At 38.5% G+C, this 18089-nt stretch overlaps 1 protein-coding gene across 1 annotated transcript in view; it reads right to left on the reverse strand.

The window, feature by feature from the left end:
• smap1 (small ArfGAP 1) overlaps window positions 1-18089 on the reverse strand; it is a 114001-nt gene that overhangs the window by 46747 nt on the left and 49165 nt on the right. Inside the window, exon 6 of the mRNA XM_062430984.1 lies at window positions 15180-15239. Within this exon, the coding sequence (XP_062286968.1) occupies window positions 15180-15239 (60 nt within the window). The remainder of the gene's footprint in view (window positions 1-15179; window positions 15240-18089) is intronic.

The raw sequence follows: 18089 nt of genomic DNA on the forward strand, positions 1-18089 counted from the left end.
CTAATAACGTCACACACACACACACGCACACACACACACAAACACACCACACACCACACACATATACGGCGGCGCTCTCTGAGGTCTAGCACTCAAAGGATCGATAGCCTAGCCACAATGAGGCTAATCAATAAGCTGGATTTGCACTGCTGGAGGAAGAGATTCAAGCCCGCTTCCCAAGAAAACACACACGAGACACACACACATATCCACCCTCTCCCTGCTAGTAACACACAGATGCACAAATACACACACAAACAAACACACACACACACACACAACCACATCTCCCCCACTGTGATGCGGCAGAGCCTATATGCCACTGAGACGCTTTATATCCCAGCTTACCTCTCAAAAACTGAGTGAGCCACGTCCACTGAGCTGGATGGCATTTACGGAGCTCAGAGCTTTGTGATGTACATCACACCACAGCTCTATTGTTAGGCATAGATTTGTGTCATGGCCTTATTTTCACGTGTCAATCAGTCTGATTTTACTAGAACTGTCAAATGGGAACTGATGCTAATGGAACTATGATAGAGACGCTTTCATATCATACTGTTATTAATGCAGGTGTTATTTAAAGTTAAAGTGCCACAGCTTTTAGTGCCAATAACTGTTTGCTTTCTCAGTTTTGCTTCACTGAAGAGTGATTTTTTTTTTTTTTTTTACTCTGTCCACCGTCTGTCAGCGCCACAGGATTCAGAGATGAAGAGCAGAACTGTATGAAGCATCATCCTCACCTGCTTTGTTGGCTGTTACAGTGAGCAGTTCTGCGTTTAACACTATTCTTAGTTATTATGGCGGTAGGATAAACAACAGTAAATATAGACTGCTTCAGTTTTAAAATGATTTTCAGAATCTCAGCTCACAATTATTTTCACCATCCATTCATCTGCTGATCAATTCTCGATTCATCACCTCTTATAATTTGACATCATTTGGCATTTTGTCTTTAAAAGGTTAGAAAATAATAATAAAAAGTCCACAGTCATTTTCCAGAGTCAAAGGACACATCTACTATATGAGAAAGAACAATAGCTGAAATGATTAACTGATATTCAAAATGATGATGAGAGTATTTTCAGACCTGTTTCAATCAGAGCAGTTACATATGAACTACTGATCCCAAAATCTCCATTAGACCTGTCACGATATATCGTCTCAGAAATAATAGAAGTCCATAATTATTGTGACAGGCCTCCATCTCCATATTACACATGAATCATCCCGTTCACACAAAATGTGTTAATGAGGGAACATTCAGGAGTTACACCACCATTAAAGCTGATAATGACCTTTAAAATCAGTCTGTTTCTCATCTCTAACATTTATTGTTTTTTGTAATATACAATTGATCAATGTTGTCAGCTGTGAAAAATCCTTCAATTAAACTGAATCCAATCCATACATTTTGATCAGATGGGCTTCCATTGAGAATTACATTCCATTTTATGGTATTGTAATGAGATGGGGAATGTGTTTTGTACCACTTCCAAATCAGCCCCTGTAATTTCGCTCAAGCCTCAGAGCAGCTCTTCACAGGTTGGACCTGGTCTGAAATGGATGATGTGAACCTGACATGCATGAATCATTTTCTTTCAAAAGATGCCTGATCTGAAAGGCAGCCGAGGACCTGGGGATGATTCCAGTGTATTTGAACAGCATGATGGGCCATCAATCAATGAACTGACGTCAATTAGAGCGTTGGTGCTCATTATTATCGTACCACGAGATCTACTGGAGAATACCCAAGAAGTGCTCCAAACTAAACTACAAGAAAAGAAAAAACAACCAATCACAGTCTGACAGATTGACAGTTTGACAGTCAATCATGATTAAACACTTCTACCTGCTACTGTACACCATTGAAGTGTTAATCAAGCGCTCGTTGATTGTTCGATTATGCCGATTAAGCTTTAGATAAGCCCATTTAGGTTTTCTGCCTACATTTTAATCTGTGCAAAATAAACAAACTTTAAAAACAAAACAAAACTATATGATTTTATGTAAATGAAAAGAGTTGAATAAGTTTAGGAACTGGCTAAAAATAAGTTTTTCTTACTTTTTTTTATTGGATGGAACAGAACAGGAATTGTAGTGAGAGAAAAGGAACCTATGATTGGTTGATGCTTCACCGCTTCATTGGAGCATTGAGCAATGAGGCCAGCTCAACTTTGATTTGTAGCACGTCACGCCTGTCACACAGCGACGAGTGTCGGGCGTCAGTTTGTGGCTTCGTGTCGCCCCGGCTTGTAGCTTATTGCTTTGTCACCGGCAGTCTGAACACACACACTAATCCTTTACTTAACATTTAAAACTCAATGAAAACTCCTCAGGAAGCAAAGTGAAACAAAAAAGTTCTGGTTTTCTATCTGTTTTCTATCACACACACACACACACACACACACACGTGCACACACAAAGACAATCTCAGACACCAGCGGCCAATCAGCATTGTAGTTTAATTGGTGCCTACAGGCAGGCATGGCACAGGAAGTGAGGACGGGAGACAAAGTTGAGCTCTGACAACCCCAATCAAGCGTGTATGAATAAAAACACTTCCTATGAATGCAGAGAAACGACTACTTTATATTCTAGTTTGTGTGTGTGTGTGTGTGTGTGTGTGTGTGTGTGTGTGTGTGTGTGTGTGTGTGTGTGTGTGTGTGTGTGTGTGTGTGTGTGTGTGTGTGTGTGTGTGTGTGTGTGTGTGTGTCGGGCTGAATGTCTGAGCATGACTGTCTACATTTATATCAACGTACAGGCGCCATTTTTATCCATATTACCTATATGTTGGCCTCGGGTATCCTTCTTTATATTTAATCTTACATTCTCTTGGCGTTGCAGATTTCTGCATGACCACATCTGTTGAATATGTTATTACTATTTCATTTAAGACGGCTGGGCAGAAAGGTCAGTGCTACTAGTTAATTTTTCATTTAAATGCCTAACATATCCCAGCGTACCTCCTGTCAATGAATAGATACATCACCCCACCTGTCCTTGGGCTGCAAAACATGAAGAATTTATTTAGTCTGCGAGGAGAGAATTCGAGTGGACTTTTGAAGGTCAAAACGACGTCCGAGGGGGTTTTCCGTGACGAGAGAAAACAACAGGCCACATTAAAATAATGAGAAGTGGTGCAAAGTATTATAAACTTAAGTATAAATCCATCAGTGTCTCTTATATCTGTCACCACTCTCCAATGAAGAGAAGATTAGTAAAGTGAATTTAGAGGACCGTATGCTCTGCTGGAACCCATTCAAACATCTGCAATACCTAGACCTTAAGAACTCGGCACTTGTACAAAACACGAATGAGCTACAAAGCAAAAATCTTCATTCCAGACCTCGTTTTTTTGGTCGTGAGCCTGAGCTGTGACTGAAAGGAGCTGCAGATACATTTGACCTGTTGTGAGATGACTTTTTATCATTTGAAGCAGAGTTGGCTGGCATTCAATCTGGGTGACAGACAGAGTGAGGAGTCTAGTAATTTGGAAGGGCTTCAATATTTGGAAGAATATTAAAGCTTTGCACCTTCACACTGAGAGGTGCACATGCCCTCTGGCTCATTCTATTAGCAGGATTTCCAGGCACAAGGGACTGAGAGGAAATACTAAACATGGAATTACTTAGTTACAAGTCCTGCATGAAAACACCACTAAAGTTAAAGTATTACAGTAAAAGTACTGCAGTATTATGAGTGATGTAGTATGCAGTATTACAATAAAAGTACTGCAGTATTATGAGTGATGTAGTATGCAGTATTACAGTAAACCCTCTGACTGATATATTATTATATATGACATCATTAGATTATTAATAGTGAAGCATCAGTGTTAGAGCAGCATGTTACTGTTGGAGCTGTTGGAGGTGGAGCTAGTTTACACTACTTTATATACAGTTAGCTAGTTTAGTCCAGTGGTTCCCAACCTAGGGTTTGGGCCCCTCCAAAGGGTCAGCAGATATATGTGAGGGGTGGTGAGATGATTAATGGGAGAGGAAAGAAGAAAAAACAAAGTTCTGATACACAAATGTGTTTTCAGTTTTTGGATGAAGAGAAAACTGGACTCATCATCCTCTAATCTACAATACAATAAAGTTCAGATTAAACAGTCAGTTTTTTGTATAAAGTACAAATATTTACTATTTGAATGAATTTCTAAGAATAGAAAATTACATGCAAATGACTTTATGGTGATAGATTGTAATCTAAATATTCATGGAGTTGTAGTTTCTCATTTCTCACAGTGTGCATTATTGATTAACTCATATCTCACTTCTACATCTTATGACATGATGTGTCTCTCTATCTTTCTGGACCTACGAGTCCCCTTTAGACCCACTCCCCCTTTATCTGGTGGAGGCTGGTGACCCACAGTCTACTGTATCATGGGTGAGACCATGAATACTATTGAGATTAATGCACAAGTGAAGCTACTGTTAGGAGACTGTTAGAAGTTTCAGTCAGTGTCACACTGGACTGACGTGCCGTGAAGGGACGACATCTGTCTGAACACCTGTGTTCTGCTACGCTGGGGGAAAAAATCCTCACTTTTGTATGCTTGATGCTAGATGTAAAGAGGACAGCATCAATAAAAATCTGCATGTTTTAGCGAATATAACCTTTAATTTGAGATGGAGATATGCTGATCGATGTAACTGTATGGCCCCACTGTGCTGTGTTTTTAACTTGGCCTCATTAGCAAGACTTGCAGTAAATGTTTAAGATTCAAGAAGAAGAGGTCAGCATCCAAAAACAACATCTGTGCTTCCTCCAGCGCAGACATGTTGATTTATATTCAGTTTGTATCAGTGCTGATGACTGCTGTATGGATACACAGACAACACAAAAGTAAGGCAGACTCTACTCAGCTAATGAGGTGGAATGAATTCTTACTGAATAATTCATGATCATACACTGAAAAGTGCTGTGGAATAAGAGAAGAGATTCAATAGGTACAAACTGTAGAGAAAGATGTTCTACTGATAATCTCATTCAGAATAAGAGCAAGCAGGCAATGTGTTAGAAATGACTGACAGAAAGAAAGAAAGAAAGAAAGAAAGAAAGAAAGAAAGACAGAAAAAAGAAAGAAAGAAAGAAAGGATGGATGGAGGGATGGATGGATGATGGAGGGATGGATGGATGGTGATAGAAAGAAAGATGGTTGGATGATAATTGTAGAAAGGAAGAAAGATGGATGTATGGATAGATAGATAAAAGTGCCAGAAAAAGTGTTGCCCAATTTTTACCACAAATGATCACAAACAAAAATTTCACTAAAACCAAAAATTAAACAGTAATCAAAACAGAAAAGAACAGCCAATCAAACCCCCCTCCCCAAATAAACCCATCAACACACTACAAAAAGCAGCAGAACCATAATGAACGTTTTAATTCTTTTCTGAATGAAAAGTCTTCAGAGCCGTGCAGCAGCAACAGTGACTTTGAAATGATTTCACGGCACACTGTGAATAAAACCTGTGTTTGAACACTAATACTTAACATACACTGCTGTTAATATCTTCTGAGGACATGAACACTTTTTATTCATCCTTATTTTTATTTTTATTTTATTGCTGATATATATCAGTGACAGCATGATGAAAGCACTTTTTATGGTTATGTTGAGGAACTGGTAGCACATGTTAAAAGGTAAGGGCAACATGGCGGTCTTTGTTTAATATTAAAAAAGTTCAATTACTTGAAACACAACATGTGACATATTTACTGCACTGACATTTAATTTTAAAAAACACAATATTATTCCCTAATCTTAACCAAACTGCTTTTGTTGCCTAAATTGAGTGTCAAAGCAGGACCACCATCTACCCACCTGCCCATGGCTCACATGTAGTACATATATAAGTAATACAGGTACTATAAGCTTCCTATACTTGAAAAAGAGGTTGCCAGGTAACACAATTGAGGCCTTGGAAAATGTAAATGTGCAAACCAATTAGTAGGAGACAGTGTAGATTTCATTAGCCTTGTTTTAAGGTGCATCACTTACTTTATTTGATTGAACATCTGTTTTAATTTAGTGTCTTGGGAAGCTCCTGAGCTACACTGATGCCCTCTGAGAACATGTCTTCCTTTGTGTGTAAGAGTTACTACTTTATACTGCTGTACTTCTCTGCAAATGTTTTGCGAGAAAGAAAATAGATTCGACACGTTTTGTGTTTTTTAGACCTCAATGATCCACACGCTGTGTTTTGGTGAGCAACGCTGACGGTAAACAGAAACTTTTTTTGCGGTATAAATCCACAAGGCACCTTTGAGCTTGTAAAAAAAAAGAGCTTCAAGCTTGTGAAAACTGTGGTGTATATAATATGTTGTGTGGCTCTGGAGGAGATTGCAAATTTATAACAGACAGCCTGTGTTACAAACTGATAATGTGGAGTTTGAAAGATGCTGGCGTTTACCAGGGCAGAGATGTAGGAGTCTAATTGAAGTGATGAATACTACAGTGTTTGTTCACATGAAGCTCTCAACCTTACCTGAGTTTAGTTTTTTCATGACACCACACATACAGTATTATTATATTATAATATTTTTAATCAATGACCCATTGGTTTTTTTTCTACTACCAAAATCAGTCAAATTTAAAGATACGGTACATCAGCACCAAAATACCGTCTCTTTGCAGCTGTCATCCAACGACACTGTAGTCAGCCTTGAAAAATCTATATTATGATACTTTGCTGTCAATTAATTCAGTAGCTGCTGCATTTCAATGTTATTTATACTCTTTTTTTTGTAGTTGTTTCGATTTTAATAAGAGGAAAGAATAGCCAGAGTGCTGCTTATGTAAGCCTCTCTGAAGAGGAAATGAAGTGAAGTGAGAGGAAATGAAATATTTCTGCTGATTAAAGCTCGGACTGTTCCACGGTAAGTGAATGTGAGTGAGTGTGTGTGTGTGTGTGTGTGTGTGTGTGTGTGTGTGTGTGTGTGTGTGTGTGTGTGTGTGTGTGTGTGTGTGTGTGTGTGTGTGTGTGTGTGTGTGTGTGTGTGTGTGTGTGTGTGTGTGTATGTGTAAGTACATCCTATACAGATATGTACAGTATATTATCTGCATGGAGAGATGAAAGAGGTGCTGCTGCATGATAAAGTGTGTCTTTGTATGAGAGAGAGAGTAGAGGGCACACAGCAGACTGGAGGGGGGAGAAAGAGAGAGAGAGAGAGAGAGAGAGAGAGAGAGAGAGAGAGAGAGAGAGAGAGAGAGAGAGAGAGAGAGAGAGAGAGAGAGAGAGAGAGAGAGAGAGAGAGGGAGAGAGAGAGAGAGAGAGAGAGAGAGAGAGAGAGAGAGAGAGAGGGAAGGGAAAAAAGACAAAGTGAGTAAGAGACAAGGGAGAAGAGTGAGGAGAGAGACGGGGAGATGGAAAGAAACATGTTTGTCAGCATGTTTCCTGCTATGGTGGAGATTAAACAGCTTTCGGCACGTCAGCATACACTTAGACTAACAAGTCTATCTCTCTCTCTCTCTCTCTCTCTCTCTCTCTTTCTCTCTCTCTCCCTCTATCACACCCACCAGAAATGTCCTCGAACGTCTCCTTGACACTGGGGCTCATCGACAGCAGGAGCACAGCTGATAAGCGGGAAGAAAAGGAGATGAACAACCGCATGCATCTCTGCTCTCGCAAACACACACACACATGGAGTTGTAGGCAAACACACACATCGAACCAAGAAGCTGCAACCTCCTAATTTCTGATTCAAGGCAGGATCTTGCTTTCTCTCCTTCTTTCTCACACACACACACACACACACACATGAGCTGACAGAAAAGTGTCAGGTAAGAAGTCATGTCAAAAACATTGGTCTAGGTTGGAGGAAGAGTTAAGACGTCGTGCTTTGAGCTTGAAAAAAGAAATAAAAATCCACACAGTGTGTGTCAGAACATGAGATGCGGTTGTAAGATGTAGTTATTTTGTCCAACTACTGTTCCGAAGGTCAAAAATGAACTTTCAAGCTCGCTAAAAAATATATAAGAAACTATCGTTTCCACAAGCTACATGACCAGGAGAGTAAATGAGCTCTTCTAAGACAAGACGTTCTTTTATTTCACTGCTCTCTCTATCTTTTTCCTCTCAACAGGTGGCACATGCAGGCTGAGCGGGAGCTGCAGGTAGTAGATGGAGCTCTGCAGTTTCAGGATATTGTCTAGACTGATTCTGAGTGTTCTTTTTCTTATGTAGCCTCAAATCATATCATGAGAGATAAGAACTTACTTTTTTTAATTTTCTAGCAATTAAGGGTACTAGCGCAGCACCAGCCTCTAACCTTAACACATAAGGTATAAATCCAGTTGATGTGAGGTGTGAATGATTATATACACCAACAACATTATACGCAGATGATATATATAATAGGCTAAGTATTTGAATGGTAAAAACATGTTGTTTTCTCATTTCAAGTAAAATAAAGAGTGTAGAAGAAGTGTACTAACAGAAGTATGTGATTTGAGACACAGTATGACTCTCCCTGATATGCAGGAGTCAGTCTTCTGAGCCCTGAAGCTCCGTCCTGCCCCTGCACAGAGCGGAGCGGCTAACTGATCGCTGGTTTATTGAAAGTTTATTCATATCAAATGTATCACATGTCAAAATTGAACCAAATTCGGCAGGACATTCCTCTTTTTCCCCAGCAATGCAGCTACCAAGTTTGGAGTCGATCGGTTAAACAGTTCAAGAGATATATGAAGGACATACATACAGACAGAGATTCTTCACTTTATATAGAGAGATATAGCAGATACATAATTACAGTGCTGTGTCTTGGTTTGTGAATATATTTATCTATAACAAGGTTTTGAAACAACATGAATGGATGAATGAATATAAATATACATTTCATGAATTTATATTCATTTATACTGAATATAAAGAATGAAAAAAATGAATAAAATATAGTACAACAATAACCAGCATAAATGTATGAGAAAATCATTCGTTTGTAAAGTGAGAGAAACCAATCACCCACACTGAGTCATATGTGTCTTGATTGATTTTTTTTTTTTTTTTTTTTAAATATTTCCTTTGTAAATCCATTTCAATTCAGTTTCCAAGTTTGAAGTGAATGGAAAAGTGTGATCACATCAATCAAACACTCCATTTGATTATGGATCCACTTTTTTATGAAGCCAATTAAGGATGGAGCTGAACCGTTCCACTGTGATCTTTTTGAAGTGGCGACGTCCTGGTTGTGGGTTTATATGTGAAGACGGGAAGTGTAACAATATACAAAGACTCCGTAGGAAATTACATTTTTTGACAAAGGGGAATAATTATATGCTGATTATTTTCATGACATCAAAAGCAAAGTGCAATTTCTGTTTTTCCAACATCAATTCCCTCCAAACGCTGAAGCAAATTATTTACAGCACTGCAGCATTGCTCAGATCAGCTCACAAATGATTTCAAAGCTCCATTAAAAACAAGAGTTGATATTAACAGCAGGTACGAACATTTTCACACACTGCTGTACAAACTGCAAATACAATTATATGATTTTGATTATGATTTATGACGGTGATTCCACTTTAAACAATGTCATAAACATGAAGGTAACCAAGAGGTACTATATATAATGTGGCATATTCTAGATGTCAAATTAGAATCACAATGATGCAGAAATCATACAATATAATAATTTCTATAAAGCAGTCCAGCTCATTGATTTGCAACACTGCCCACAAGGGCCTGTTAAAGAAATACAGTTTAACATCTCAGGCAAAAGATCAAATTTCACCCTGAACTTCTGTAATGAATTTCAGCAACAAGGAAGTTCCCCAACTCCCTAATTCAGTAAAACTATGTAACATAATAGAGGAACTTAAACTTGCATTAAACCCCTAGGACTCCTCCTTTTATTTATTTATGTATTCACTTATATTATGTTGTGTTATTTTGCTTGGTTTTACTTTCTTTTATCCCATCAAATGTTGAAATTTTTTTTTTTTTTAAACGACAACTTCCTAATTCTGTCTTTCAACTTCCTGTCTGTACTGGAAGTAGGGATATGTTGTTTTATGAATATTGACGTCAGCCACTTCTGGGCACCTTGAACCTACATTTGGGCAAATATCTGACCTGTTTTATAACATATTGTACATTGTGAAGGATTATAACATCGACAAACAACTATATATATATATTGTAAGATTGTAGCCACTAGGTATGAACTTGAACGTGTTAGTCTCCAGTGTTAACCCCATGATAGAGCACCCAGTCCAGCTCCCATTGGCCCCTGCACAGGATAAGCAGTGTAGAAACTGCATCACAGGCTGTCAACGAGGCTTTACTTCCCTTAACGCAATAATAGTTTAATAACGGTGGATATTTGCAGCTGCTCTTTACGGGCAGATAATATTCCACAGATAAACCACAGTAACCTTTGAATATATTGCGTGAACCTCTATCCTCATATCTCCTCCCATTATCTGTGCAAACCTACTTTAAATGCACACATGTAAAGTGCAGAAGGTGGTAATTATTCACAAGGTATACCAGACTGTGATTTACATTTTTTTAAATATATTTCCATGCAAATGTAGCGTGAATTTCAAATGAATTTCCATAAAAACACATGAAGAAAATTCTATAATGCACATTTCAATCCACCGTTATGCAAATATGTCGGAGTTGCAACAAGACGTCATCATTGAAAGAGCTGCAGTTAAACCTCAAATGATGGAAAAACGATGTTGAGAATGGGGTGAACGTTATAATGTCTTCATCACTCCACACAGAGGTTTTTGTCTGCTGGATGTTTATGTCACATGTGTCTAAGTCTTAAGTTTCCATTGCAGTTTGTTGCATTTTGCTTTCATCATCACCAACTTTTCTCCATCAGCCTAAAACACTTTTTTCAGTATTTTGTGTTTTTGGTGAATGGGAATGCGCCATTTCATTGAGTTTGAAATGGAAAGCAAACAGTAAACAATAAACAGCATGGTAGATCAGTTCTATTTGGTACAAAAGTCAGGACAGAAATCTTGCAGTAGAAAAGAAAGAGGACAATACATTTTAAACGGTAATAAAAAAAGGCTTCAGAGTCCATCATGTGAAAAGATGGAGGTAGAGTAAGCAAGGGTAACGACATAGAGTGCAGACCCCTGTGTTGTTACATTTCACTCACAGTGGGTACGGTTACCTACAGCCTACATTCCGGTTCCCTGTAGAGCATCTGAACACACACACACTATAACACACACACGCATAGAGCAGCACCGCACCGCTGAGAGCTACATTATTCCCTTATCGCTTCCCAGGCCATGAAAATACTATGAATTTACTAACCATGACCCAGAAACACACACATTCACTGCTTCTGTGCTGCCCCCCACCCATCCCCCCACCCCAAAACCTTACAACTAAAAGAACACACACACACACACACACACACACACAGTATACAGTAGATATGCATGAACACGTACCACAGCCCTGGCATGCATACATATATATTGAATAAAAAGCAAAGTCCAAAGCCTTGTAACTCAGACATACACACACACACACACACACACACACACACACACACACACACACACACACACACACACACACACACACACACACACACACACACACACACACACACACACACACACACACACACACACACACACACACACACACACACACACGGTCACTTTTGGGGACATTACACAGACTTTCCCTTTTTTTCCCCAGACAGACAGACCACACACACACACAGAGACATGGTATACAGTATGAACACATACCACAACCCTGGCATGCATACATAAACACTAAGTATAAAGCAAAAGTCCAATACCTGGTAACTCACACACATGCATTCTGTCTTCCACAGAAATAGTGTTCATATCACACACATACACACACACACCATTAATCACTTTTAGGGACATTACATAGACTTACCCTAACCCTAAGCTTAACCACTGACCCAAAAATCAGCCTTTTTCCAAATGGGGACACGGCTTATGTCCCTGTTTACACAAGCTGTTTCCAATTAACTGGCCTTAACTCTGAAATTTGTCCCCAAAAGTAGCCTATGCCAGATCACACACACAATATAAAGTAAATATGCATGAACACACATTCTGTCTACCACAGAAAAAGTATTCATATCACACACACACACACACACACACACACACACACACACACACACACACCATGGTCACTTTTAGAGACATAACATAAACCTACCCTACCCCTAACCTTAACCACTGACTCAAAATTCAGCCTTTTCAAGATTGAGGACATAGCTTTTGTACCCAGTTGAACAAGCTGTCCCCAATGAACAGGTCCTAAGTCTGAAATGTGTCCCCAAAAGTAGCCTATGACAGATCACACACACACACACACACACACACACACACACACACACACACACACACACACACACACACACACACACACACACACACACACACACACACACACACACACACACACACACACACACACACACACACACACACACACACACACACTGACCTCTCTAACAGACATCTGTAATTACAGCTCTTTCTCATGTCGGGCACAGCTTGAATTACATTCAAGTCAAACCTGCATTATGTTGGCTAATAGCTGTCATTTAGCTGATTTTCAATCTTTCCATCAGTTTCCAGACATTCTTTTGAAATCGCAACGTTGTCCTTCGTGATGTTAGGGCATCATCATCCGGTGCAGTGAGCGTTAACAGTCTATCCACTTTTTTAAAAAGCTAAATTTAGCCAGATGTGCCAGCAGCAAGAGCTTCACTCATCACACTGGGTGACAGAGCACTTTTTTTGAAGGACAAGAAGCCAGAGTGTTTTGAGTGCAACAATTATTACAGTTATGTTGGGAAGAGTTAATTGATTTGTTGCAGCTCGTTGTGGGTCAAGTTCCAGTGAGTTACTACCGCAACAGCACCTTCCTTTTCATGACAGATTTTCTTCACATGTTTACACCCCTTGTGCATGAATGAGAGATGATCACGAAGGTAAACTGAAGCATCTGTGAGCAACATGAATGTTTATGAGGAGTTTCCCTTGAGGATTGGGTTCCTGCACCGCAGCGATGGAGCGACTGCAACAGCCTCTCTGTTGTCATGCATCATGCATTTCATAACACCGTGCAGACACAGAGACACACAAGAAAAAAAAAAAACGAATGCCGCTTCTCATCCTTTTCATTCGAGCCTTCATTCATATTCTCCTTTACAACTTTTCTTTTTACTGTAGATGCTCTGATGTGTCAGGTTTTGTGGCCGAAACTGAATGTGAGAGCTTTTGAAAGAAAAAAATACGTCAGCCGCTGCTGAAAGAACCTCCGTAAATTTCACTGAAAGCTGAGGCGCAGGTTCTGAAGTTCACTTGCGCATATTTCACTGTTATTTAAGGGGCGGATCATCAAGAGTCCAATATGCTCCTAGATGGGCGGGTGTGTTGCACGCAGACACTGTGCTTGTTCATCAACATATGAAAAATACATGTCATATTAGTTAGTCATAATATTTATCAGATTTTATTAATTGTAAAAAATAACAAATTAAATGAGAATGACCCGTCCACTGTTTGAGTGCCGCTGCGAGATAGATATGACATGGATCAGGTTTACATACTTTTAAATTAAAACCCTGCTGAGTTTACCTGTTACTACATGACTGAACAAGACCATTTTTATAGAGAACCAAAGTTGTAATTAAATGATAAATAAATGAAAACAAAGCACCACGACGTGTGTGTGGTGCAGCTGCATGCAAGCTGACCTGACGGGAGGAGACGTGAAAATACGCAGCACAAAGTGAGTTGTTGGTGTTCTTGTGGAGAATGGGTCTGCATCTGGGGGAAAGACGCTCCGCTGCCACTTAGTGATTTTATCAACAAGAAAAGCATCTGAACATCTGTGGTTAAAACATCTGTATTAATCTGTTAATGAACGTGGGTGATTCTTACAGTGTCTCTTATCCACAGATGGTTATACTAAAGGACTGATATGTTTGATAAGTCTGCAGTCTCTGAGATGCTTCACAGAGCGCAGTGCCATTACGCACAGCCACTCACTGTTTATTAAATCAGCTGATGACACCAGGCTGCTGCACACCTTTACACATATCAGACTGGTTGGTTATATCTCCATGTTCTTCCTTTATATGAATTAAATGTTCATCAGCCAACTTTCTTTTCAGCAAAAGTAACTCATGTTTTATTATTGAAACGCATTGCTGGGTAAATGCGCTGTTATAATAGCAAAGTGACAGCGCTCCTGGATATTAAAGGAAATGAGAGATGACACTCTGATTGGTTTATCGCGCGTTACACCCAAAACACGCCTATTATTAATGAGGGGATTTAAGTCCATCCCTTTTAAACCATGCGCCTGGCGCAGTGAACATTTTTCCGCTGTTAATATAGCAAAAGTGGATCTGGACACGCCCCAAAGACACATGCGCCACACGCTTCACGCCACACGCTATAGATCGTTAAAATGGGGCCCTTAGTGTAGGGTTTCTACGTTAAATGTTATAATGTTTTTAACAATACCTCAGTCTTAGTAGACTTATTATCATTACCAACATCATCAACCTCATTTCTGAAACCTATGTAACATTACCACAATAGATGTCCATTTAATGTTCATTTAATGAATGTAAAAATAGTGTGTGCAGAATCTATACATTATGTTCTCTCAGGTTTGTCAAATCATTTTTGTAAATATCTCAGGTTTCAATGAAATGTCAAAAATATAAGGTTGTAGGTTGTGAATGATGTTGCAGTAATGAGAGAAAACAGTCAAAAATGTCATGTTTGAAATCTTTGAGACCAAGATTTCATAACAACCTGTCTTGGAGCTATTATAGACCCTGGTTCTTAAGGTCAATTTCTGACACAAAATCCACCAAAGACATAATTGTCATGTTCATTGACACATATCATTTGATGACTAAAGCATATATCAGATTCTCATTATAGAATAGAAACACACTAATTTAAGGCCTTTTACATAATAATACAGTTATTTGAACAACTGTTACATATTATAAACGGATTGTTTAGCAAAGCTTCAAATAATTCTAATTAGCTTTGGATCACTCTGATGCTGAGCTCTACTGTGTGTTTAATTCACTCATTTAAATGATGTCAGTTCAATATAAATTGCAATGTAAAGTAATCAATCCCTCATTAACAGCGTCTGTACCTTTGTGTTGTTGGGTCTCTCCACTTTGTCGTCCTTCTCTTTTTTATTCTCACGTTCCTTCTGTGGAGGACAAAAGAAAGAGAGAAAGAAAAGGGTGTGAAATCCCTTCAGTCACTTCAATATTCTGTTCTTGGCAGAGGTACAATGGAGCCTCCAAGACTTCGGTTTTGGCCGTTCAATATAAAGATTTGACTATTTGTTCCTCTTTTTTTCATATAGACTATCTGACAATCAGAAAATCCATCGGCATGAGTTGCAGTGATGATTTCCACCATATTTAACGTGGTCAAATGCATGGGGACAGATTTTTAAGCATTAAAAATAATCAATAAAATATAAAAGCTGCATGTGATGCAAGATTTGAATTGCAGCCTATTTGAATTACCATATAATGTCGGGCTACTGTATGGATTTGTCAGAATAATGAGACAGGCAGCACAGATGTATTTCTGTTTAAATCAACGTCTTATTGCCTCATTTTTTATTTTGACTTCCATTTCTAGCCATTATCTCTGAAATGATTACACATCTATTCATCTATAGCTTGTTAGTCAAATACATTGTGTGTGCTGCAGATTCTTTTTGCTCTCAACAGTTGACAAACCAGAATGATTATAGCTGCTGAGGGCAAAAGTGTATTTCTATCAGTCTGCTTCCTATAGACACTAGTAGTGAGATGTTGTGTTTTCTTTACAAGCACATCAAGGAATGACACAGATTCTCTCCACAGTACACTAATGAAAATTTCATAGTTGACATGCTAGAATTTAGGAGTGTACCGAAAGCCTCCGAGTCATCAACAGCACCAGAGAGTATGAAAAATATATCATCTATGTCAATAACCAACATTTCATGATGCACATATTCGTCTTCAAACTCTCTGTTAAACAAATTGGCATCATTAGGGAAACATGAACTCCTATACTGATTCCTTTTATGTATGTATATTATGAAGGTAATTTCTTTGTTATGTTTTGTGTTAATTGTTTTTTGCGTCTCCATTTATTAATCTGGATTGTATTACTGTCTCTATATATTCTAATGCTATATGTTTCTGGTCTTGGATGATCGTGAATGTGTGTGTGGATTGTTTGGCTTGTTGTACCACCCTTTTTTGTTTTATCTTGCCTATGTTAAGCGCTTTGTGACCTATGTCTGTGAAAAGCGCTATTTAAAAAAATTCCTTTTTACTTTAATTTTACTGCTCATATAAATGACCATTTCTCCTGCTTTTAAATTTAAATTAACTAAAGAAATGACTTAAATTGGAATTATTTTTGGATGAAAATAGAAAAATGTTTGCCTTAATAACTTCCCATTTTTAATAGGCTTATTACACTATTTATGTGTAAATGAATAAATAAACATTAAAGAGCTGAACTCGAAGAATCTCATTGGACAGAGTGCTTTCTGACAGATGACTCATTGACTTTCACGGAGCAGACCTAATGAACACTCTTCCAGCATACATGCAGTATGTCACACTGATAGATGACATGTTCCCGCCTGTCCTGCTACACCATAACTAGCGCAATGCTTAAGCATGCGGCAAGCAGCTTCCTAATGGTAAAGATTTGTTGTATTTCATTGCAGGTTTAAGTCAATTAGATCTCATTCCTTAATGTGATTTTAATGTACTCGCAATGCAGATTTAATGTGCAGACATTATTAGCGTGCGGAGAGTTGATGTAGCGTTTTCAGGTTGATGGATCTGTCTTGCTTTGTTATATGTAAATGAGCGGGTGCTGATGCCAGCCACCAACAGGCTTGAGCTAATGACTGTCAGGATGCCAGAGAGGAGAGCTTTAGCTTAGTGGATGAAGCCTACAATCTCGCCATTATAGTAACAATCACAGTCTGTTGCTCCCTGCGTCTCTATTCACAACACAATTACATTATTGGCTGTTTATTGTTGAATGCTGAGATTGTTATTTGTCTTGAGAAAATAATAAAAATAGCGAATAATCATTAATATTTCAAATAATGCAAAACAGAATTACAATGGAAAACATAAAGTATATTATTATTCTAAAGTTGCTATATGCTGTGCTCTTTTTTACTTAGGGGAAGTAGTTTTTGGACTTTAAGACTCGTGGAATGAAATATTAAAAACCCAAACAGAGCATATTATAAAAACAGTCACACATAAAGCTTGGGTCAAATGTCAAGGCATGCTGAAGGGAGAGAAACGTTTCTTTTATGCTTGAATTTTAAATTATTGAGCTTTTTCTTGGGACTTTATGACAGGGTCATGAAGGTAACAATGGTCACTGTTAACATATCAGCTCAATTGCCGATACAGGCTTTTATACTGGTTAAAATGGTCAAGACTAAAATGACTGCTGACTTAATATTCGTGCATCCACACAGCATGTGGGCTATATTTTGCCTGCTTGTTTGTTAGAATAACCATCAGAAAGTGCTGTATATAATATTCTAGGCTCTGAAAGGCACCAAGTGTCTGACTCTATTAACTATGAGCTAATGAGGCTACCATTGGCCAATTTGCTCCAGCAGCATTTAGCAGGCTGTTATACTCCCATCTGATCATCACTAATAAAACACAGCAAATTACAGAGGGGGATCATCCTCCACATAATACATTGGTTATGTTTCTAACTTTGGTTATTTAATCAGTGCATACTACACTGCCAGCACAACCTTAAAGGGGACACACTGTTTTTTTATATATCGCAGAATATGTACTGTCATTTTATTTTACTGTCTGAATTCTGTGAAATATGGTGTGAAATATATGCAATGTAACATGCCCTCAAAAAAAACATCTACTATGGCATGGACTACTTTCTGCTAACAATCCCTTAATGCAACGTGTCACAATTTATAGATGTTAAACGGACAGTAATGCAACACTACAGCTGTCAGTGGTGATGGAAAATGACGGTGATC

The sequence above is a fragment of the Scomber scombrus genome, chromosome 12 (genome assembly GCF_963691925.1).
Source record: "Scomber scombrus chromosome 12, fScoSco1.1, whole genome shotgun sequence".
NCBI lineage: Eukaryota > Metazoa > Chordata > Actinopteri > Scombriformes > Scombridae > Scomber > Scomber scombrus.